At 53.4% G+C, this 24,128-nt stretch overlaps 1 protein-coding gene across 1 annotated transcript in view; it reads left to right on the top strand.

The window, feature by feature from the left end:
* CSMD2 (CUB and Sushi multiple domains 2) overlaps positions 1 to 23,751 on the top strand; it is a 242,166-nt gene extending 218,415 nt beyond the window's left edge. The window contains exons 45-61 of the mRNA XM_040085973.1: positions 393 to 538; positions 1,592 to 1,672; positions 2,764 to 2,877; positions 3,322 to 3,510; positions 4,178 to 4,324; positions 5,094 to 5,282; positions 7,241 to 7,426; positions 9,809 to 10,003; positions 12,476 to 12,649; positions 13,597 to 13,770; positions 15,901 to 16,074; positions 16,842 to 17,030; positions 18,840 to 19,013; positions 19,879 to 20,061; positions 20,874 to 21,050; positions 22,701 to 22,880; positions 23,735 to 23,751. Of these exons, the coding sequence (XP_039941907.1) occupies positions 393 to 538; positions 1,592 to 1,672; positions 2,764 to 2,877; positions 3,322 to 3,510; positions 4,178 to 4,324; positions 5,094 to 5,282; positions 7,241 to 7,426; positions 9,809 to 10,003; positions 12,476 to 12,649; positions 13,597 to 13,770; positions 15,901 to 16,074; positions 16,842 to 17,030; positions 18,840 to 19,013; positions 19,879 to 20,061; positions 20,874 to 21,050; positions 22,701 to 22,880; positions 23,735 to 23,751 (2,689 nt within the window). The remainder of the gene's footprint in view (positions 1 to 392; positions 539 to 1,591; positions 1,673 to 2,763; positions 2,878 to 3,321; positions 3,511 to 4,177; positions 4,325 to 5,093; positions 5,283 to 7,240; positions 7,427 to 9,808; positions 10,004 to 12,475; positions 12,650 to 13,596; positions 13,771 to 15,900; positions 16,075 to 16,841; positions 17,031 to 18,839; positions 19,014 to 19,878; positions 20,062 to 20,873; positions 21,051 to 22,700; positions 22,881 to 23,734) is intronic.
* Positions 23,752 to 24,128: the final 377 nt, after the last annotated feature.

The raw sequence follows: 24,128 nt of genomic DNA on the forward strand, positions 1-24,128 counted from the left end.
TTTTTTTTGAGCCTTGGTTTGATGTGAATTAATAAAAATATTGTTTGTGCATCATAATGGAGATTAGCGACTTCAGGCAGCCGGGGGAACTCTGGTTAAAGAGTTGGGGATCAAATTTTGAGCTCGTGGCACTCAGTGTCTGACCTTCAGAGTATCCCCGTGTCTGCTGCGCAAACAGGGAGGGGAATTCCTTAGGGAAGCAGATCCTAATTCCTCGGTTTCTGAGGTTAAATGCGGAATTCGTGTTTCTGGTTGCCAGGAGCGGCTGTAGGGGTTAAACTGGAGCAGGGGTCTGAGACGTGGGAAAGAGAGGGTGAGGAAGGGAGGAGGGCGTGCAGGAGGTCGGCTTAAACCCTCGGAAAAACCCTTTTTCCTTGTGCTCCTGCCACCAGGGACGGGCCCCAGCAAATGGCCCCGCAGCTGGGGGTGTTCACGGGCAACTCGGCCAAGAAATCCGCCCAGAGCTCCTCCAACCAGGTCCTGCTGAAATTCCACAGCGACGCCGCCAACGGGGGCCTCTTCGCCATTTACTTCTACGGTCTGCGCTGCTGCATTGCTGGGATGGGGGAAATGTGCGGAATACTGGGGAGTAGTTACGGGAAAATGCAAAAAAAACCCCAAGAAAACAAAAAAAACCCAAAAAAACAAAAAAACACAAACAAAAACAAAATAAGACCAACAAAAAAACAAACAAACACACAAACAAACAAACAAAACAACACCTTTTACCCCAAGTTTTCAGCCCAGTTTTTTTTTCCAATGAAAATTTATGAAATAGGTGCTAATTGCTCCGTTTCTGAGATTAAAACTGGAATTTGTTCCAGTGAATTTTTTCAGGCCAGGTTTTCCCAGAAGTTTTTCAGCTTTGATTTTTTCCCACATGGTTTTCAAACCAGTTTTGTTTTGTTTTGGTTTTTTTCCAAGAAGTTTTCCGGCCTGGTTTCTTCCAGGAAGTTTTTCAGCCTGGGTTTCCCGTGAAGATTTCCAGACCAGTTTTTTTCCAAAAATTTTTTCCCACAAAGTTTTGCGAATTTAGCCCTTTTTCACCTTCCTTGAGCGCTGACTTGGACCTTGCTCAGGTAACTCTGAGAACTCCAAGGGTTTACAGCTGGAAACGCTCTCCCTCCTGGAATTCTTTGTGGAAGAAATCACTTATTCCAGGTTAAAAAAAAAAAAAAAAAATCAGTGAGTTTTTTGAGGGATGGAATTCCCTGGATAATTATTTTCATTTTTGCGGTGCTGGAGCAGCCAGAGACTCTCCCTGCTGGGTGGGTGACTGAATCCCACCGAGGGCACCAAGATCCTTTCCTGGCATCCCAAAAAACACTGGTGACATTCCCAAAGGAAAAACTGTCTGGGAATGTCCCAAACTCTTCCTGTTGGGGTGAGAGAAACGTCAAGGATGCAAATCCCTGCCTTTGTCCCTGTAGGATTTGTGGGGGGAAAAACCCTGGTTGGGTTTTGCCAATTCCGTTTCCTGGTGGAGGGGGAGGATTTTCCTGGTGGAGGGGGAGGATTTTTCCTTGTGGAAGGGGAGGAATTTCCCTGATTCTGCCTTCAGGACGTGCTGCTCTTCCCTTGCCTTTCCCAGCTTTCCAGCTTTTCCGCTGCCAGCCTCCCACCATCGTTCCCAACGCCGAGATCGTCACGGAGAACGAGGAGTTCAACATCGGTAAAACCTTCCCTCGTCCTCCTCATCCTCATCCCCACCTCTCCAGCTCCTGGGAATTGCCCTTATCCCCTCCAAATCCAGGCTTCCAGGAGCGTTTTCCATGGGAGCTCGACGTCAAACGCAGCGTCCGGGTGTTCCCGTTGTTCCCAGCCTTTTCCTCCGTGGAAAAACGGCTTTTGGGAGAGACTTGAGCCTGTTTGGACTCTTTGGGAATGGTGGCATTTCTCGGGTGTTGCACACAAAGCTTTGGAGCCTTTAATTTGCTTTTTGGGGATCTTTCAGGAGGTGGTTTTTTTTGGTTTTGTGAGGGTTTTTTGTCATTTTTGTTCTGGGGTGGTTTTTTTGTTTGTTTTGGGGTTTTTTGTTTGGTTTTTTGGGGGTTGGTTTTTTTTGTCCTCCACATTTTTAAGTGGCTGCAGCCAGCATTTTTCTTGGAGCAGCTTCTCACCCTGGCTGCTCTCTTTGAGGGGAGTCTGCACCTGGAATAATTTCCCAAAATCTGGTGTGGTGACAGGACTTTATCCCAGGGTGTCTCCAGCATGGCTTTCCTAGCCTTTTATTTCTGATTTACACCTTTTATCCCTGCATTTACCCCTTTTATCTGCATTTCCCCCTTTTATTCCCATATTTATCTCTTTATTCTGCATTTCCCCCTTTTCTTCCTCTATTTCCCCCTTTTCTCCCTCTATTTCCCCCTTTTATCCCCATATTTCCCCTTTTATCCCTGTATTTCCCCTTTTATCCCTGTTTCCCCCTTTCTTCCCTCTCTTTCCCCTTTTCTCCCTGTTTCCCCTTGTATCCCTCTATTTCCCCTTTTATCTCTGCAATTCCCCCTTTTATTCCTCTATTCCACCTTTTATTCCATAATTTCCTCTTTCATTCCTGCATTTCCTGCTTTTATCCTTACATTTCCCCATTTTATCCCTCCATTTCCCCATTTTATCCCTCCATTTCCCCATTTTATCCCTCCATTTCCCCCTTTCACCCCTCTATCCCCCCTTTCACCTCTGCAATTCCCCCTTTTATCCCGTAATTCCCCCTTTTTCTGTGCGTTTCCCCCCTCCCATCCCTGTTTTCCGTCCCTTTCCCAGGTGACATCGTCAGGTACCGGTGCCTTCCCGGCTTCACGCTGATCGGGAACGAAATCCTCACCTGCAAACTGGGCACCCACCTGCAGTTCGAGGGCCCCCCGCCCACCTGTGAAGGTAAAGCTTCCCTAAATCCCAGATTTCCCTGCTCAGGGAAGGAGCTGGGGGAGGTTTTCCAGCTCAGTTTTCATCCTCGGGGTTAATTTTCCCATCTCCAGGAGCGCGGGATTTTGGGAGGAGGGGGTGAGACCCCGCCCCGAGCAGGAATTGTTGTGTCCTGGTTGGTAATTCCATTGGATGAGCTGTAATTCCAGCCTTTGTTCTAACAAAGTTTCCGGGGATTCCTGGCTTTTGTGCCTCTGGTTTTGGTGCTGCTTGTTTTGGGAACGGTTCCTTGGCTTTTTGCTGCTTTTTGGCTCCTTTCTTTAAGTGCGACGGTTGTTTGGGATTTGTGGGATTTGGGGATTCTCCGGGGATCAAAGGAGTGCGGGGGTCGTGCGCTGGCTTGTGCTTCCAATCCTTCCTCTGAAAAAAAACGGGAATGTTCATTTCCATTCCCAGTGCACTGCCCCATGAACCAGCTGATGACGGATTCCAGCGGCGTGATCCTAAGCCAGAGCTTCCTGGGAAGTTACCCCCACTTCCAGACGTGCTCCTGGGTGGTGCAGGTGGAGCCGGGGTACAACGTCTCGCTCACCATCGAGTACTTCCTCAGCGAGAAGCAGTTCGATGAGTTTGAAATCTTCGATGGTAAGAGATCCACCCCTCCCGTCCCAAACCTTCCTGGCATTCCGTGATCCCGTCGAGGGGGAAGGAGCGTTCCAGGGCCAGCTTCCCACCTGGAGCCTCCTGCTGGCCTTCCAGAAAGCTCCTCACTGATTCCTCGCGTCAGGAAACAGCTGTAATTTTATTTTTTTTTTTTTTTTTTGGATGGATCAGAAGGATTTTTCCAAGGGGCAGGAGTCGGGAAACTCCTGGGAGAAGGATGGCAGCAGAGATTGCTGCAAGGGATGAGCTGGGAAAGTGGGAATCCTCATCCCTGAAGGCCACAGGGAGCAGATTCTCCAAGCCCAGGAATTTTTGGGAATGAGGAGGGAATTCTCAGAGTGAACCAGCGCAGACCGTGAGGGCGGTGCTGGTGCTCCTGGGATCACCATGGGCACCTGAGCTCCTGCCTGGAGCAAATCCTGGCTTTCCTGGATTCCCAGGAGCAGGATGTGAGCCCCGGAACTCCTGCCCGCAGGGAGCCGCCTTTCCTCAGGGAAAACTCTCCCTGTTCCCGTTCCTCCTGCAGGGACACCGAGCTCCGCCAGTGGCTCCGTGGCTGCTGTGACTTTTCCCTTTTTCCAGGTCCCTCAGGGCAGAGTCCCCTGCTGCTGTGACTTTTCCCTTTTCCCTGTCCCCTCCGTTTTTCCAGGTCCCTCAGGGCAGAGTCCCCTGCTGCTGTCCCTCAGTGGGAATTACTCGGCGCCTCTGACGGTCTCCAGCAGCGGGAACAGCGTCTTCCTGCGCTGGTCCTCCGACCACGCCTACAACAGGAAAGGCTTCAAAATCCGCTACTCCGGTGAGTCCCGGCTGCCTCTGCCAGGAGCAGCTCCGCAGCCAGGAGAATCCGTGGAATTCCTGTGGAGATCCGGCTGGGAGGGCAGGAGAGGGAGATGCAAAGCCGGGCGCGTTCCAAGCTGGGGAGGTTGGGAAAGGCAGGGTCTGTCCAGGAGAAATCTTGGAGCTTTGGCTCCTGTCTCATCCACTCCGTAACAGTCAGGATTGTGGGATTCCTGTTGAGAAATTCCAGGAGAAACCTTGGAGCTTTGCTCCTGTCTCAACCACTCTCTAACAGTCAGGACTGTGGGATTCCTGGTGAGAAATTCCAGGGAGAAACCTTGGAGCTTTGGCTCGTGTCTCAACCACTCCATAACAATCAGGACCAGGATTGTGGGATCACAATCAGGAGAAATTCCATGGAGAAACCTTGGAGCTTTGGCTCCTTTCCCAACCACTCTTCAGAATCAGAAGCCCGATGTGGAGAGTCACGGATGCCAGGGGCTGGATGGATACGGGCAAAGCTTTCTGGATGAGGGGCTGGAAAAGTCTGTCCAGACTTTGCTCAGCAAACGAATTAAGGAATATCTAATTATCAGCAATTATCCTCATTCCTGGAGCTGGGCGAGGCTCAGACCAGAGCCCCGCTCTCCGTCCCCGCTTCCACTCCGCGTTTATCCCCGGCCAATTCCCCATTTTTGGGGCAGCTCGGCGCAATTCCCGGGGGTGGGAAGGGCGGGACCCTGACTCCGCTCACCCCGTGACTGCTTCGGTTTTCCTTTCCCTGCCAGCTCCCTACTGCAGCCTCCCGCAGCCGCCGGCTCACGGGATGATCCTGAGCCACTCCGGGCTGCGCCCCGGCAGCTCCGTGCGCTTCGGCTGCGACGCCGGATACCGCCTGGTGGGACACAGCACGGCCACCTGCGCCCAGCACCCCCAGGGACACTTCCACTGGAGGGAAGCCATCCCCCTGTGCCAAGGTGAGAGCAGGGACGGCGTCGGGATCCGCTTCCAGGGGTCCCTGGGAAAGGAGGTGGGGGATGAAAGCCCCAGTGTTGGAAATCTGGGAATTCCGTGTGGAGGGGTTGCAGTGCCTGTGGGTTGAGCATTGGAAATGGGTTTGTTGCCACCCCGAAGGTCTTTCTGTAAAGAAAAACTTAATATTGGTTTTAAGTTGGCAGAGAGCAGGTTTAGATTAAGGATTGGGAAGAAATTCCTCCCTGTGAGGGTGGGGAGGGCTGGAATGGGTTTTCCAGGGAAGCTGTGGCTGCTCCATCCCTGGCAGTGCCCAAGGCCGGGTTGGACAGGGCTTGGAGCACCCTGGGACAGTGGAAGGTGTCCCCATGACAGGGAGTGGGATGGGATTTAAACTCCTTTCCATCCCAAACCATTCCATGGAATGAAGGCAGGAGGCAGCTCAGCCCCGCTGGCTTGGAGTTCTTGTCCCTCCCTGTGCCTCAGTTTCCCAGGGATAAATAAAAGGGACGCTTTTTTTAGGAAGCATTAAGGGGATGAAAAGCAGAAAGGAGCAGGCTTTGATGGGGATGGGAAGGGCTCGGCTTCCCCCTGCTCTCCAGGAAAAAGGAATAGCAGAGGTATCAGGGAAAAGGTTGGAATTTCCAGGTGCCCTCTTTTCCCTGGGTGATCCATTGGTATTCAGCCTGGCAGCCTGTCTAGACACCCGGCCTCGGAGAGGGATTGGCCAGCCTGGGCTCGCTGCAGTGCCACTGCTGTCACCAGCAGTGCTGCCAGGGCCTGATCCTGCCCCTGGAATTGCTCACACCCATCAGAATTCCAGCAGCTGCTCTGGCATCCTGCTCCGTGCCGGGGCAGGGGTGGGATAAAAGCTGGGACTTGAGCAGGGAGAGACCCAGGGCTGTGCTGCTGCTGCTGCACACACAAAGTTTGGGTTCCGTGTCACCCAAAAGTCACTTCTGCTGCTTTTCCAGCCCTGTTCTTGTGCACAGGGAACAGCAGGGATGTGTTGGAGTTGCTCTGGAGCTGAGCCGGGGCTGCTGCAGGAGGGAGTGGGTTTGTCTGGAAGCACAGGCAGATATTGAGATCAGGGGTTAGGGCTGTGTCTCCTGGCAGGTTCTGCTCCTCTCCCAACCCCACAGCGCCTTCAGGAGCTTCCCAGTGGAGCTTCCCAGGTCCTGGCTGCTCTTCCCTTGGCACTCCACCCTGTCCAGACAGGAGAGATGTGTGTCTCCCTCTTCCCCAGAGCCAGGCTTGGAGAGGGATGGGAACCACAGGGTGGGTTTGGAGTCAGGTCTGGATTTACTTTCCCTCCTCCTCGTGCTGCTGGAGAAGCAGATTTGGGGACATTTCCCAGGGCTGCCATTCCCAGGGTTGGGATAAAAGGGTAGCAGCATAAATGGCCGTGATTCTTGGTGTGGTTTTTGGCTGTCACCTGCCTGTCCCCTCCCTGTGCCCTCAGAGCCGAGGATTCCAGGGGGAATGGTGCAGATCCTCCCCTCCGGAGCGCTGCTGGCACCACACCTGCTCCTCCATTTCCCCCTGAATTCCCCCCTGCACCTCCTCAGCCGTGAGGTTAAATTTAGCCTCCCTTCTGCCACAGCACAATTGCACAATTTGCTGCCTTTACGTGATGCAGAAGTGCTCCTGGAGAGGGCTTTGGGGTCGGTGCTGCTGTGGGGAGCAAACACAGAGCGTTCCCGCTCTCGGATCCTTGATCTCCGCCTGGAAACTCGGGAGCGCTCCGCTGATGCATCCCATGGTGCAGATGTTATGGGAAGTGTGAGCCACAGCCTCATCCAGGAGAAACTGGGATTCAGGGATGGCTTTGCTGATCCTTTAGGAAGGATCCCTGCAGCGTTTGCCAGTAGGGAGGTTCGGGATTTTGGTTTGGGTAAAAACCAGCAGCTCCTTGATTCCTTTTTTAATTACTATTTTTTGGTGCTTTTTTCCTTCCTCCCAGCTCTCTCCTGTGGGGTTCCCAGAGCCCCGAGGAACGGGGTTGTCTTTGGGAAGGAGTACACGGTGGGCACCAAGGCCGTGTACCAGTGCAACCAGGGCTTCCAGCTGCAGGCGGGCGCCCGGCCCAGCGCCGAGTGCCTGCAGGAGGGAGTCTGGAGCAACGGGAACCAGCCCCCTCTCTGCGTGGGTGAGCGGGGATTTGGGGTGTCCAGACAGCTCTGGTGCCTCCTGGGGCTACCTAAAAACAGAGGTCAGACAGAATTTCGGGGATAAAAAGCAGTTGTGTTTGTTGAAGGGCTTTGAGGTGCATTTCGGGCAGACAAAGCCCCCCCCTCCAGGGGCTGCACCCAAAAATGGACAGTGGGTCACACTTTTCACACTTTTTTCCACACTTTTATCAGTTTGGTCCATTTGCGTGTTGGGGGTTAATCCTCCAATTACAGCCTCAGCTAATGAAGTCATTCACCCCAGGTTTGCTGCCCGCAGCTCACTTTTGTCCCCATTTCTCCGCAGTATATAGGACGTTAGCCCCACCGAATACAGGGCGTTAGATTATTTTGTTTGCCTTCAGCTCTGCAAATCCGAATCTCTTTTGATTCTCTCAAAAATTCTCCTCTACATTCCTCCCTAAGAATAGGAAGACGAGGGCCCACTGCCACTAAAGATCCCACGGCCTTGTGCTTTGTTTGGGGTTCTAAATCTCCTGACACGATGCACGCACCGCTTGTGCCAGTGCAGCTCTGCGATTCCAGCAATTCCCACACTTTTTGCCTTGACACAAACCCCAGGGCTCACAGTTCTTGCACGTGGGACAGGAGGTGTCTGCCATCAGCTGCAGCCTCTCTGCACTTCACCCTGTGTTCTTGCGGTTTTCAGAGCTTCTGTGCCTGATGTGGCTTCAGGTTCTCTGCTGGGTCCTGGACCTGCATGTGAAAAACGCCAATCGCTCGTTTTTAAATTTTTGAAAGTTTAATAGTAAATAAGATGGTTATAAAATTAGGATTAGAGTTAAAAAATTGAACAATTAGGGTTAGGACAATAAGAGACAATAAAAACAAAGTTACAGACGTCTGGGTGCCTCCCTGAGCAAAAAAAGCTCCAGAGAAGGACCCCCGTTAACAAAGGATTCTCTCTTAAAAGCAATTGCCTGTTGAATATTCATACATTTCATACATGATGCATAAATTCCATTCAAACAAAGAATTGTCTCTGGTTAGTATCACTTTTTTTTTTCCTTTAATCTCTATGGCATCTTCAGGGCTGAGCAAGGCAGGAGGAGTTGGTCTCTCCTGATAAGGAAGTAGTAAATTCTTTTTTTTCTCTGAAAGATTTACGTTTTCCTGTGGTTGGTATATAAAAACTACATTTTATATATAAACTTTTTTTAACTACAAAACTACATTTACCATACTATCGAAATATTAATACATTAACAATCAATACAACATAATACATATAGTAAATAATCTTGCGTAGAGCCGTATAATATGCACTTTTCACATGCAGAAGCACAAGCAGGCGCTTTGCCCCGTGGTTAAATCAGAAAGTTTGTCCCGACTCTGGATTTCTGATCAGAACCGAAGGATTTTCTTTAATTTTCCTTTACGTGTGCACCGATGTGAAACTTGAGGATGGATCCAGCGGCAGTTTTGCGTTCCTCCAAAGCCGAAGGGTGTTTGGTGGGAGCTGCTCGCTGTAATTGCAAGCTCTGCAGTCCTCGTGGGTCGGACGCAGGAGGCTGCACCAGCTGGCAGACCGGGCACGTATTCGTGCTTCAGCCTGATCCCTGGAAACGTGAAACTTTGCATGAGTGCACAGGTACCCTGGTGAGAAAAAACTCTTATTAAGAGCTGAAAGCAATCAGGAAAAAAATAAAAAACACTCAGGTACAAAAATTAAGGGCGTTTCAGACATTCCCCTCATTAAAAACCCACCTCACCTGGAATTTTTTTGTTGTTGTTTGGGGGTTTTTTGTTATTCTATTTTTTGATTTTGGGGTTTTTTTGTTGTTGTTTTGTCTTTTGTTTTGGGGATTTTTTTTTGTTGTTTTGTCTTTTGTTTTGGGGGTTTCTTTTTGTTGTTTTGTCTTTTGTTGGGGGGGTTGTTGTTTTTTGTTTTGGGGGGGTTTTTTGTTGTTTTGTCTTTTGTTTTGGGGGGGTTTGTTGTTTTGTCTTTTGGTTTTGGGGTTCTTTTTGTCTTTTGTTTTGGGGTTTTTTTGTTTGGTTGGTTTTTGTTTGGGGGGGTTTTTTGTTGTTTTGTCTTTTGGGGGGCATTGTTTTTTGTTTTGGGGTTTTTTTTGTTGTTTTCTCTTGTTTTGGAGGTTTTTTTGTTGTTTTGCATTTTGGTTTTGGGTGGTTTTTTTGTTGTTTTCTCTTTTGTTTTGGGGGTTCTTTTTGTTGTTTTGTCTTTCGTTTTGGGGTTTTGTTTTTTTTTGTTGTTTTGTCTTTTGTTTTTGGGGGTGTTTTTTTTTTTTTGTGTTCGGTTTTTTTTTTCTGTTGGAAGAGGATGGGGCTTGAAGCCTCAGTTAACCTCAGTTAACCGACTCTCCGCGTCGTCTCCTGCGTCCCAGCTGTGACGTGCCCCGACGTGGGCAGCATCGCGGTGGAGCACGGCCGCTGGCGCCTCACCTACGAGGTGCAGTACCACTACAACGCCCAGCTGATGCTCATCTGCGACCCCGGCTACTACTACACGGGCCAGAGGGTCATCAGCTGCCAGGCCAACGGCACCTGGAGCATCGGGGAGCCCGCGCCCACCTGTAAAAGTAAGAGCCAGGTGACGCCGGCCGTTGGGTTTTGGCGTTTGGGGTCGGCGGATGGCGGGGTTCCCCCCCGCCGGGGGAGGGTTTGGGGGTTTCTGATGTCTGCTGATTTGATTTTCTGGTGTTAAAGCGGCGAGGTTGGGAGTGTGAGGAGCTGTTGGACGTGGCTGGTGGCGTGAGGGGAGGGGTTGGTGGGAGCCGAAGCCGGCGAGGGGGGATAAACCAGGAGGTGAAATGCGCTGAGAGAAAGTGGATCGTGGGGTGAAGAACGCCAGGAGGTAACGAAAAAATGGGGCTGGCTTGCAGACGGCTGTGGTGGTGTCACAGATCAAGGCCGAAATAACCAAATGAGCGTGTAAAATCTGGGGGAAAAAATAGCGGGGAAGCAGCAAAGTGTGCATGAATTCCTTGTTTGGGAGGGGGGAAAAGAGGGATGGAAAAGGAATGTGAGGTGAGCCAAAGGAATGCAAGTTTTGGTGGTCAGCCCTGTACCTGGTGGGTGACTGTGGATCACCAAGGAGGTGGTGGCCTGAGGCGGGGGACATCCCGAGTTCTGGTCAGAAGCTGGATTTATTGAGCATACAAGGTATTTATGTGGGTTTATGTGGGTTTATATGGGTTTATGTGGGTTTATATGGGTTTATGTGGGTTTATATAGGTTTATGTGGGTTTATGTGGGTTTATATAGGTTTATGTGGGTTTATATGGGTTTATGTGGGTTTATATGGGTTTATATGGGTTTATGTGGGTTTATATAGGTTTATGTGGGTTTATATGGGTTTATGTGGGTTTATATGGGTTTATATGTGTTTATATGGGTTTATATGGGGTTTCTCCTGTATGGCACTTCTGTAGGGTTCTATTTTTGGTGACAATTTCTCATTGGTTTATCCGTTCTTTATGACATCAGTTACTTGGTAATCATTACGAAGCCTCAGAGCAGGTTTTTTGATCACTTGTACCCCAGGGAGCTTTTCTCCGTGTCTGTGTCTCTCGTGGTCTCTGCTCCATCAGCCCTGAGATCCCAGGCTCCTTTATCAGTCCCATTACACCCCCTGTTTCAATCCCCACATCTGGGTGCAGGATGGGATGGTCTGCTGCAGATTTTGGGAGGAAATCCTCCCCTGTGAGGGCAGGGAGGGGCTGGGATGGGTTTCCCAGGGAAGCTGTGGCTGCTCCATCCCTGGAAGTGTCCCAGTTCAGGTTGGAGCAACCTGGGATAATGGAATGTGTCCCTGCTGTTGGGTGGGACTTAATTACTCCTGGCAGCAGCTGAGGTGGAGACAGCAGAGCTGCTGGAGGAGAGCTGGGCTGCAGGGAAACCTCTGGATCTGATTCCTGGGTTAATCCCATCGCTTCTCTGGGATCTCCAGCCCTTCAGCTCGGCTGTTGCTGCGGGGTCCCAGCAGCTTCGCCGTCACAGCTGCTCTGAAGTCGGGGCTTTTGAGGAGGGGAAACAAAGAATTCTGCTCACACCAACAGCGCCTTTACAAGGGTAACGGCGTCACCTGCAAACCAGACCCAACGGGGCGCAGCAGCGGCAGCTCTCAGTTGTTCTGACGCCGCTGCTGCGCTTCCATCTCTCCTTTTGTCGGAGGCGGAGGGCTTTTCTCTCCAAGTGCAGGCAGAGACAGCAAAATCTCTCCCTCCCTGCTGCCTGCCTTTGTTTGTGGAGCTGTGGCTGCCGGCCTGGGTGACAGATGTACTTTTCCCCCTGCCAGCTCTTCCTCTGGGTCTGGGAGCAGGAGCCTGACCTCCTTTTGTTCCCTCAGCTTTATTGCCACCTAAATCCAAGTGACAGGATCTTGGCAGTGCCCCGAGGTCAGGAGCACCCAGCGGGAGCTCCGGAGGGTTTGCAGAGCTTGGAGGCAGAGAAAATGAAGATAAAATGGAGAGCTGGAGCTCTGAGGGGGAGGTGGGTTTGCAGGGGCTCCTGCAGCCCACAAACCCAGCTGGGATCTGCAGATCTCGGAATTTCAGCTTGTGAGGGGGAAGCTGGGTGTCACTTTTAATTGGAAACTTTGTGCCGTTCTGAGGTCAGGTTGGACAGGGCTTGGAGCAGCCTGGGCTAGTGGGAGACGGCCCCACTCGTGGCCTTTAAGGTCCCTTCCAACCCACCCCATTCCATGATTCCATGGGTTTTCTGGGAATCTGGCTTCCTGCTGCATCCAGCAATGGGTCACTGGCAGAAAAATACTCCTGTGTGAGAAAGTCCTGGTGTGGAAAACGCCTTTGGTTCCTTCCCAGCCTGTCTTTAGTGCTTCCCTCATGCCCTGAAGCATAAATATTGACAGCTCTTTTTTTTTTTTTTTTTTTCACCTCATCTAACCTGGCTCTGGAATCATTACAATTCCTGGAATTACTTAATGAACTCTCCCACTCCAGCAATAACTCCTGGTGCTGCGCCTGGCTGCATTCCTGCAAAACCCACCCCTCCCAGCCTGTCCTCTCACTGTCCTTTGGGATCTGTCCTAGTTATCTCCTGTGGGGACCTGCCCACCCCTCCCAACGGGAACAAGATCGGGACCCTCACCAGTTACGGGGCCACTGCCATCTTCTCCTGCAACACTGGCTACACCCTGGTGGGCTCCCGGGTGCGGGAGTGCATGGCCAACGGGCTCTGGAGCGGGGCTGAGGTCCGGTGCCTGGGTAGGTATCCCTTGGGAATCTCCTGCTGGCACCCCCGGGGCGTGGGGAGGGCTCCTCGGGGGTTTTTAGGGGCTGAGCAGAGGAGGATTCCACGCTGCAGGGCTTTGAGGGGATGTAAAAGGGAAGCAGGGTTTGATTCCGGCCCCCTCAGTAAAGGTGGGAGGTGTTAGGAGAGCTTTGGGATGGGGATGTTTGTTTGTGGTAGCAGAGTCCTGAGGCGACGGCCTGGCGCTGACAGGAGGGGTTTGGGTTGGGTGTTGGGGTGGAATTCTTCCCTGTAAACAACGGGCATGGATTGCCCAGAGGAGCTGTGGCTGCCCCTTCCCTGGAAGTGTCCAAGGAGAGGTTGGACGGGGCTTGGAGCACCCTGGGATGGTGGATGGTGTCTCTTTGGACAATCCTTGCATTCCCTTCCATCCCAACTCAGTCTGGGCGTCTCCAAACCCCATCCATGCCCAGAGAAGCTGTGGCTGCCCCATCCCTGGAACTGTCCAAGGAGAGGTTGGACAGGGCTTGGAAGTTGTCACTTTGGACAATCCTTACATTCCCTTCTGACCCAGCCCAGTCTGGGCGTCTCCAAACCCCATCCATGCCCGGAGGAGCTGTGTACGCCATCCCTGGAAGTGTCCAAGGAGAGCTTGGGCACGGTTTGGAAGCTGCCCCTTTGGACAATCCTTGCATTCCTTTCCATCCCAACTCAGTCTGGGCGTCTCCAAACCCTGTCCATGCTTGGAGAAGCTGTGTACGCCATCCCTGGAAGTGTCCAAGGAGAGCTTGGGCAGGGTTTGGAAGTCATCCCTTTGGACAATCCTTGCATTCCCTTCCAACCCAGCCCAGTCCGGGCCTCTCCTCTCCCCAACCCCGCAGAGATCCGCGGTCGGGCGATGCCCTTTGGGGACGCCTTGGCTGGGCTCTCCGGGTGATCCCTGCTGTTGTCCCCTCTCCAGCGGGGCACTGCGGCGTGCCCAGCCCCATCGTCAACGGGCAGATCAACGGGGAGAACTACAACTACCGGGGCAGCGTGGTGTACCAGTGCCAGCCCGGCTTCCGCCTCATTGGCATGTCCGTGCGCATCTGCCAGCAGGACCACCGCTGGTCCGGGAAGACGCCAGTCTGTGTGCGTAAGTACTTGTCATTCCTTCAGCCCTGCCGGGGGGAAATTCCAGCCGGGAGGGTGTGGAAGGGGTTGTGGAAGGGGTTGTGGAAGAAGGGGCTGGGCAGAGCTCGCACCGCCAGGGCCGTGCGCGCGCGTTCCGGGTTGGTTTTTTTTGCAGGATTGTTTCTGGGTGGTTTTTTTACAGGATCGTTTCTGGGTGTCTCCAAGAAAAAATCCTTAGCTGGCTCAAAAATTACACCCAGTTTCTCCTTCCCAAGCCCAGCTGAAGGTGTGGGATCAGAGGAGAGGAGACTTTTGGGGTGGGAGGGTGTTCAAGGCAGGCACGGCCCTACAAGCGCATCCTGGAGCCGCGCTCCATGTCCGTGGAAAATCAGGATCTCTCCTCTGCTCTCCCCCCACCCAAAAATCACCTTGTCCAACCTCCTCGTTTATCTTCCCAGGAAATAACCCAATTAACCAACTCCCTGCAGCTCTCAGGTGTTGATAAGTTGAAGCATCTTCTTATCAACGGGCAGCACAATCCGTGGATTTCGTATCGTGGTGCTCCAGTTGTTTGTTCCCATCTCTCCTGTCTGGTCTGGAGCTTTCTGTGCTGGGGCACAACAAGAACAAGACGGGAAGGAGGGAATGACCTGGCAGAATCCAGCCTGAAAACGAAGAAAAATCAGGATTAAGTGGGCAAAGTTAGCAGTGACTCCAAAATTGAGGGGGGTGTCTGAGACCCTGCTGGAGATTTTTGGGAAAAGAATGGTTGGAAAGGGTGGAATTTACTCCCATGCCCATGGCAGGGGCTGGAATGGGATGGGCTTTGAACTCCATTCCATCCCAAACCATTCTGGAATTCTGAGTTATTGCACACCATGGGGGTAGCAGAAATTTGGGATTGTCGATCCGAGCTCTGGTGAGCTCTGCAGTGAGGCCCCTCAGGGTTTTATCCACCCTACCCAGGGCTCAGCACCATTCCCTGCTCTCCTGGTATTTCCCCTCCCAACCTGCTGCTGTCTCCTCCTCTGTTTCATCCATGGAACTGTGGGAAGCCTGGGGGTTTTTTTCCCTAGGGACAGAATCCCTCCCATTTCCAAAGACGATATCCCAAACCTGGCCCCGCTTCCTGCAGCACTCCGTATTTATTTCTCATTCATCCCAGCTCGGGTCAGGAATAAATCCCCATCCCCGTGCTCCAGCCCAGCCTGGCCACTCGGATTTGTTACGGATTTTTTGTGGGAATTTCACTTCCCTTCAATCTCCTGGTGCTGGCAGCTGTCCAGGAAAACCGGATTTGTCCTGAGGGACGTTCCGTGTGACAATGATCAACAAAGCTTTGTCCTCAGCTGTCCCAGGATGTCACGTTCCTTAGGCAGCCCAGAGTCTCCTGCTGGCTCATCCCGAGTTTCCTTTTGTGCCATGGAACTGGCTGGAATCAAAGGCTGTGCCGGCAGCGGGGCTGTGCCCTCCCTGTGTCACCTGCTGAGGTGACAGCAGAGTGTTCCAGCCGCTTCCCAGAGGTGTTTGGGATGCTGGAATTGGCTTTGCTTCCCTGGGAGTTGCCAGGGCAGCTCCTGTGCCCTTCACCTCATCCCGAGCCAAAAACAACCGCAGGGAAAAAAAAAACAAAAACTCCAGAAAAATCTTCACTTCAGGGATTCGGAAGTAAAATTTTCCCACAAAGTTTCTCCCACTTGGGGCAGGTTTCATCTCGTTGGGCCCTGTGCTGGAATTCTGATTTTTCTCCTCTTTTCCCTGTTTTCCCTTTGCTTCCAGGTGTAACTTTTCCCTGCAGGGAGCAGCCAGGACTGGCACGGGGGAGAGAGGGAAGGAGCTGCAGAGTTCGGGATGCCCAGGGTGGTGTGGGATTAAGAGCAGGAGCTGGGATTTTTGGAGAGGGATATATGGTGTAAATCAGTGGGATCCAGGAGAGGGATGCAGGGAATTCCTGCACGCAGGGAATTCCTGGTGCCAGAAAAACCTCCAAAAATCCTGTTCCCTCAACAGAGCGGGCCCCAAATCTTTGGTGCTTCGGGATTGACGTGGGGGCTTCTAACGCTCTCCTCCTCCAGAACTTTTTCCCGATGGATAACCCCCTTTTTTCGCCCCGGGAATAAACCAAGCTGACATTTGTGTTCTGTGCTGGCAGCCATCACCTGTGGCCACCCTGGAAATCCTCCCAACGGCCTCACCCAGGGCTCCCAGTTCAACCTCAACGACGTGGCCAAATTCCAGTGCAACCCCGGCTTCCGCCTGGAGGGAGCTTCCCAATCCCAGTGCCTGGCCAACGGCCAGTGGAGCAGCACCCTGCCCTCCTGCCGAGGTCAGTCCGGGATTTCTCCGGGGTTTCTCCGCGTTCCCAAGCCGGAAATCCCTGGAAACCGCCCAGGGGGTGTTGGAGATCCCAGGGCTCAAACCTTGGGGTTTTCTCGCCTCGCTGCGTCCTCCGAGGTGTTGGAAGTGGGGGGAACACGAGGGGATTTGGGATCAGACCCCCTGGAACAGCTTTTCCTCCACGGCTTTGTGCAGAGCCCTCTTCCCTTTCTGCCATGGGATCAGCACTCAGGTTCACTTCCCAAATCCCATCCCCTCCCTGCACTCCCTCCCTCTGCATCCCCCTAATCCAGGATCTCTGGCCATGCTGGATTATCCCCTGCTGGATGTTGGAAATCCCGGTTTGGGATCGGTTATTCCCAGCTGGATAACCTAAATCCCAATTTGGGGCTGGAGATCCAGGCTCTGCTGCTGGGTGAGAACCTGCAGGATTGCCCGGACTCCCTTTCCTCCCCCTTTTCACGAGGAATTTTTTCCACTCCCACCCTCAAAAAACCTCAGGAGGGGAGGGGGCAGAAAAAAAAAAACACCCAACAAAACTTAAACCACAGCATAAAACCTTCAATTTCCCACCCTTTTCCCTGATTTTTTTTTTATTTTTTTTTCCTGAGAACGCCACGTTTTCTTCCCCGCCCTTCGCTCCCCGTTATTTTCCCGTTATTTTCCCGTTATTTTCCCGTTGTTTTCCCGTTGTTTTCCCGTTGTTTCCCGTTATTTTGGGGGGGGGGGGCCTGTTGTTCTGTTGTCTGTTTGCAGTTGTGAACTGTTCTGACCCCGGGCACCTGGAAAACAGCGTCCGGCAAGTGCAGCCGAGCGGCCCCCACAGGTTCAGCTTCGGCACCACCGTGTCCTATCAGTGCATCCACGGATTTTATCTGTTGGGAACGCACGTCCTGACGTGCCAGGGCGATGGCACGTGGGACAGAGCCCTGCCCCAGTGCCTTTGTAAGTGCCCATCACCCTCCCCAGTCCGGCCCAGCCGCTCGTCCCGCGGGGTTTAGCGGGATCGGCGAGGGAAAAGTCCCACCCTTCCCAAAAAACACCCCGAAACGGGAGTGGGAATGATGCCGGTGGTTTCAGGAGCTTCCCAGGGAAGGGGGTTTGGGGGTTTGAGGAGAGGGATCCTGCTGGGGGTGGTTCTCTGTGTAGGGACAGGCAGATCCCAATTTGGGATTTGGAGGGTTCCAGGTGGAATCTCAGTGGATTTTGGGGTTTGAGGAGAGGGATTCTGCTGGAGGGATGTTCTCTGTGTAGGGACAGGTGGATCCAGATGGATTTGGGGGATTCTGGGTGGAATCCCGATGGATTTGGGGGTTTGAGGAGAGGATCCATCTGGGATGTTCTCTGTGTAGGGACAAGCAGATCCCGATTTGGGATCTGGGGTGTTCCAGATCCTGCTGGGGGTGTTCTCTGTATAGGGACAGGTGGATCCCAGTTTGGGATTTGGAGGGTTCCAGGTGGAATCTCGATGGATTTGGGGGATTCTGGGTGGAACCCTGACAGATTTTGGGTTTGAGGAGAGGATCCTGCTGGGGGTGTTCTCTGTATAGGGACAGCCAGATCCCAAATTGGGATCTGGGGTGTTCCAGGTGGAATCCCAATGGATTTTGGGGTTTGGGGAGAAGGATCCTGCTGGAGGGGGTTCTCTGTATAGGGACAGGTGGATCCAGATGGATTTGGGGGATTCTGGGTGGATCCCAATGGATTTGGGGGTTTTAGGAGAGGATCCATCTGGGATGTTCTCTGTGTAGGGACAAGCGGATCCCGATTTGGGATATGGGGTGTTCCAGGTGGAATCCCAATGGATTTTGGGGTTTGAGGAGAGGATCCTGCTGGATGGGGTTCTCTGTATAGGGACAGGTGGATCCTGATGGATTTGGGGGATTCCGGGTGGAATCCCAATGGATTTGGGGTTTGAGGAGGGGTTCCAGCTGGGATGGTGCAGGTGGAGAGGGCACCTGAGTGAGGACACACCTGAGTGAGTCCCGGTCTTATTCTGGGAATTTGGGCTCCCGAGTGGATTTTAGCTGCCTTAGGGAGGTGCAGGCAGGAGCAGCCCCACCCCAGTTTGTCCCTTTGGGCACTAAACCAGCTGCAATCCCATTCCCTGCCCTCGGGAATGGCCTCGGAACTCCGGAAATTCCAATTGGCTTGAGCTGTTTCCAAAGCTGGGATTGTTCCGTTTGTTTTTTCCACGTTTATCCCTCCACACCAAATCCCACCAAGCAGTTTTGGGCACATTTTCCGTTCCTTTTTGTCCTGTCCTCACCCCTTGCATGGATCCTGGGGAACTGGCGAGTGATGATCCATGTTCCCACAGCCGGGAGGGAATTCCTGTTAAATTCCTGTTAAAATCCTGATCCCAGGCTCCCTCAGCCCTCTTGAGTTCAAGGGATCTCCTTCCTTAAAAATGTTGGGATTCAGGGGATTTGTGGTGGTTTGGAAACCCAGGTCAGTTCTACCACTGATTCCGTGGATTCCTGGGGTTAAAAGTTAAAACAAAGAAAGGAAATTTTCCCATGTTTTTCTTTCCCATGTGTTGAACTTCCCTGTGAGGGTGGGGAGGCCAAAGAAGCTGGAAGTGTCCCCATCCCTGGACGTGTCCAAGGCCAGGCCGGACAGGGCTTGGAGCACCCTGGCAGAGGGAAAAGCGTCCCAGCCCGTGGAAAGGGTTGGAATTAGCTGGTGTTCAAGGCGCCCCCCATGCCGGCATTCCGGAATTCCTGGGGGCTGAAGCCGGTGCCTCTCTTGCAGTGGTGTCGTGTGGCCACCCCGGGTCCCCCCCGCACGCGCAGCTCTCGGGGGACAAGCACACGGTGGGCTCGGTGGTCAGGTACAGCTGCCTGGGCAGGCGCACGCTGGTCGGCAATTCCACGCGGATGTGCCAGCTGGACGGGCGCTGGAGCGGCTCCCTGCCGCACTGCTCGGGTGAGGGGCTCGGGAAGGGGGCACTGAGGGGTCACCGGGCCGTGGTCATCGCCTCCCACCCACCATCAACCACTCCTTGTGCCTTAAGGGGGCTCCTGGTGCCTTCCCTTCCCTTCCCTTCCCTAAACTTCCCTTCCCTTCCCTTCCCTTCCCTTCCCTTCCCTTCCCTTCCCTTCCCTTCCCTTCCCTTCCCTTCCCTTCCCTTCCCTTCCCTTCCCTTCCCTTCCCTTCCCTTCCCTTCCCTTCCCTTCCCTTCCCTTCCCTAAACTTCCCTTCCCTAAACTTCCCTTCCCTTCCCTTCCCTTCCCTTCCCTTCCCTTCCCTTCCCTTCCCTTCCCTTCCCTTCCCTTCCCTTCCCTTCCCTAAACTTCCCTAAACTTCCCTAAACTTCCCTAAACTTCCCTTCCCTAAACTTCCCTTCCCTAAACTTCCCTTCCCTTCCCTTCCCGCACCTCCCCGCACCTTCCCACACCTTCCCAAACTTCCCTTCCCTAAACTTCCCTTCCCTAAACTTCCCTTCCAGCACCTTCCCTAAACTTCCCTTCCCTTCCCTAAACTTCCCTAAACTTCCCTGAGCTTTCCTTCCCATCCCTGAACTTCCCCAACCCTTCTTTCCCCTTTCCCCATTTTTCCCCTTCCTCCCACGCTCCAATCCCTCCTTGTTCCCTGAGTACCACGGGAGCAGTGGGAATTCCTCCGTGGAGGGGAAACATCCCTGGGACTGAGCTGGAGGCTCTTGGCACTCGAAGCCCGGGAGCTCCTGGGAATGTTTTAACCTGGAATTCCGCTGCTCTGCTGGGGGTGGCATTCCCGGTGAGGGTGACACGGGACGCTGCGGCGGTGACGGTGCTCTGTCCCCGCGCAGGGGGCAGCCAGGGCGTGTGCGGCGATCCCGGGATCCCTTCCCACGGGATCGGCCTGGGCGACGCCTTCGACGCGGGCAGCGTGGTCAGGTTCAGCTGCGAGCCCGGCTACACCCTGCGGGGCTCCTCCGAGAGGATCTGCCACTCCAACGGCTCCTGGAGCGGGACGCAGCCCGAGTGCGAAGGTACGGCCTGTGCCACGCGTCCCAGGGCTGCCCCGGTGTCCCCAGAGCTGCCCCGGTGTCCCCAGAGCTGCCTCGGTGTCCCCAGAGCTGCCCCAGTGTCCCCAGAGCTGCCCCGGTGTCCCCAGGGCTGCCTCGGTGTCCCCAGAGCTGCCTCGGTGTCCCCAGGGCTGCCTCAGTGTCCCCAGAGCTGTCCCAGTGTCCCCAGAGCGGCCTCAGTGTCCCCAGAGCTGCCTCGGTGTCCCCAGGGCTGCCCCGGTGTCACCAGAGCTGCCTTGGTGTCCCCAGGGCTGCCCCGGTGTCCCCAGGACTGTCCCAGTGTCCCCAGAGCTGCCCCGGTGTCCCCAGAGCTGCCCCGGTGTCTCCAGAGGTGTTCTGGTGTCCCCAGAACCATCCCAGTGTCTCCAGAACTCCTCTGGTGTCCCCAGAACTGTCCCGAGGTCCCCAGAGGTGTTACGGTGTCCCCCGGACTGCCCTGGTGTCCCCAGAATGGTTCTGGTGTCCCCAGAACTCCTCTGACATTCCCAGGACTGCCCCGGTGTCCCCAGAGGTGTTCTTTTGTCCCCAGAGCTGCCCTGGTGTCCCCAGAGGTGCCCTGGTGTCCCCAGAAATGTTCTCATGTCCCCAGGACTGTTCTGGTGTCCCCAAGACTGCCTCAGTGTCCCCAGAAGTGTTCTCATGTCCCCAGACCTTGTCTTTACCGAGGACAGACAATGCAGGAGGAAACCCTTGCAGCTCCGGGGACGTTTCTTTGTTCCTTTGTCGTTTTGTTTTTCCCGCGGTTTATTTGAATTCCACCTCCTTATCCTTCCCAGTGATTTCCTGCGGGAATCCCGGCACGCCCAGCAATGCCAGGGTGATCTTCAACGACGGCCTGGTGTTCTCCAGCTCCATCATCTACCAGTGCAGGGAGGGGTTTTATTCCACGGGGGTGCTGAGCAGGCACTGCACCGTCAACGGCACCTGGACTGGGACCAGCCCCGAGTGCACTGGTGAGCGCTGGGACGGGATCCCGGCGCCGGGAGAGGGGAAGGGTCAGCTGCCAGGGCCCGGGCTGTGCCCACACCATGCCTTTTGGGGCTTCCTAAAAACAGCCTGGACAAAATTTAGGGGATAAAAAGCGGTTGTGTTTATGGAAGGGTTTTCAGGTGCACCCAGGGCAGACCAAACCCATCCAAAAATGGCTCACGGGTTTTTATACATTTATAATTCTGGTCCATTTGCACGTTGGGGGTTAATCCTCCAGTTACAGCCTCAGGTAATGAAGTCATTCACCCCAATTTGCTGCCCCCAACTCACTTTTGTTCCCATCTCTCAGGCCTGAGGCAGTGAGGTGTCCTTGATCCCCAGCCTGGAGAGGAATTGTTGTGTGTGAGCGAAATGGGGAAGCAGCAGCTCACACTGTGTGTGGAGTTTGGAGTTACACACTAAACAACTGCAGGGTTACAAATAGATAAAAAATATATAAAAGCTAAAATCCTAACGCACCGACACACGAGTGCCACCCTGAGAAACTGCTAAACCCCGGCACCAGCAGCAGCTCAGCCTGGGAATTCTGCTGGGATCCAAGAGGAGAATCCTGCTCTGGGGTTGTCTTTTTCCAGCTGGATGGAGGCAGCTCTGGAATGATTTTGGGAGTGGATGTTGGCCGAGCTGGAGGAGCTCCCCAGGGCTGCTCCAGGGTGTGACACTGTGGGGACAGGGATGTGTGAGCTCAGGCCCGGGGTGGGGACAGAGGTGGATTTATTTACACCGGAGGCAAGAACAGGGCTGAGTGGGGAGTGCTGGGGGCAAACTGCCTTCCCTTCACCCGGCTGTGACCCCAGCTCGCTTTAATGTTTAATGACTGTTAATCCAGCTCCTTGCAAGGCCTTAATGAGCCATTGAGCTCAGCCCGACCCACATCTGCCCTGCCACAAACCTGCTCCACATTTCAGTGGTTAAATCCTGCCTGGAAAAATGCGCAGGACACAAACCTCCTCTGCATTTCACTGCTTAAACCCCACCTGGAAAAATGCGCAGGACACAAACCTGCTCCATTTCACTGCTTGAATCCTGCCTGGAAAAATGCGCAGGACACAAACCTGCTCCATTTCACTGCTTGAATCCTGCCTGGAAAAATGTGCAGGACACAAACCTCCTCTATATTTCACTGCTTAAATCCCACCTCAGGAAAAACACTCAGGACCACAAACCTGCTCCACGTTTCACTGCTTAAATCCCACATGGAAAAATGTGCAGGACACAAACCTCCTCTGAATTTTTCTGCTTAAATCCCACCTGGAAAAACTCAGGACCACAAACCTGCTCCATGCTTAAATCCCACCTAGATAAATGCTCCGGGCCACAAACCTGCTCCACGTTTCAGTGGTTAAATCCTACCTGGAAAAATGCACAGGACAGAAACCTGCTCCACATTTCAGTGGTTAAATCCTACCTGGAAAAACACTCAGGGCCACAAACCTCTGTATTTCAGTGGTTAAATCCCGCCTGGAAAAATGTGCAGGACCACAAACCTCCTCCACATTTCACTGCTTAAACCCCGCCTGAAAAAACCCCTCAGGACTGTCACAGGCGTGGTTTCAGCTGCTGGAAATTCTCTTTTTTCCCTCCTTTTTTTTTTCTTTTTTTTCTTTTGGCAGTGATCAACTGTGGAGACCCCGGCGTGCCGGCCAACGGGCTCCGGCTGGGCAGCGACTTCACCTACAACAAATCCGTGGTGTTCCAGTGCACTCCCGGCTTCACGATGGAGTCAGACAGGGCAGCTGCCCTCACCTGCACCAAAGACCGCACCTGGAACGGCACCAAACCCGTCTGCAAGGGTAGGAGTCCCGGAAACGTTGCGGGAGACGAGTTTTGCAAAAGTTTCCCTGGAAGCCTGGCCGGGCGTTCCTCGTCTCCCTCGTTTCCATCCAAAGTTTGTTTTTTCAGGCAGCAGCAACACTTTGCTGAATTCGGGGCTGTCGGTCTGTGCCTGGCTGGGAGGGAGGGAGGGAGCTGTTCGTCTCCCTGTGCTGGAGAAGGAGCAAAGCCCAGGGAGTAAAGTGATTTTGCACAAAAACTCAGATGAAACTGGGATGAAATACGGTGTTTTTCCAGCAGACCCTTTGCTGGAATCACCCAGGAACATCTGAAAAATGTTCCCTGCCAAGTCTTTTCATTATTCTGGGGTGGCTCCTGTGGTTCAGAGATAGAAAAGGGAGGTAAGAAAGCTGTGGCTGGGCAGGCTGGGTCTCCTTTGCTCGCACCCCAGTGCAGATGAGGTGTGTGGCAGCATCTCTGCGCTCCTTTAAAAATGTGGAAAATGCACTTGTCACGGCGCTGATGTAAACACAGGGCCACATAAAAACTCTCAAATGCACTCCAGCTCCTTCAGAAGCTGTAAAGAGCAATTCTCCCTCTCCTTTTTCATTCTCTGCACCGAGCAAATGCTGCAGGAATGATCCAGAAGGTGGCAAAGAGCCTCATTTGGAGGCGCAGGTTTTAGCTCCTCTCAGCTGAAAAGCAGAGTGCTGCAAAAATGTCACCTCAAAAGAGCCCGGAGTGGGTGAAAACCCGACAGGTTGTGGCTTCAGCTGCTCGTCTGAGCCTCAGCCAGGTTGTCCAAAATGCGCGAATCTTTGGGGAAATCTGGGATGAGTTTTCACGCCATGTCAGGACGGGTTTTTACCTTCAGCTGAGAGCGAGCGTTGACTCCGAAATGGGATTTGTAGAGATGTTGTAGGGAAAAGTTCTTCCCCCAGAGGGTGCTGGGGCACTGGAAAGGCTCCCTAGGGAACGGGATCTCAAGGAATATTTGGACAGCGCTCTCAGGGATGCACAAGGTGGGATTTTGGGGTGTCTGCGCAGGGCCTGGGGTTGGACTGGATGATCCTCATGGATCCCTTCCCACAGGATGTTTTATGATCTGGGATTTAACTCCAGACTTCAAAGGGTTTGACCCCACTCGTGCCAATCCGGGGAGGTGCTCTTGGAGAGCAGGAGGTGACGTTGCTCCTGCGTGGAATTTGCTTGTTAATGGAAATAACTAAGAAGTGGAGAGACCTGACCCTGCTTTCCCTTTCCCTTTC

This window comes from Hirundo rustica, chromosome 25 (assembly GCF_015227805.2).
Source record: "Hirundo rustica isolate bHirRus1 chromosome 25, bHirRus1.pri.v3, whole genome shotgun sequence".
NCBI classification, from domain to species: domain Eukaryota; kingdom Metazoa; phylum Chordata; class Aves; order Passeriformes; family Hirundinidae; genus Hirundo; species Hirundo rustica.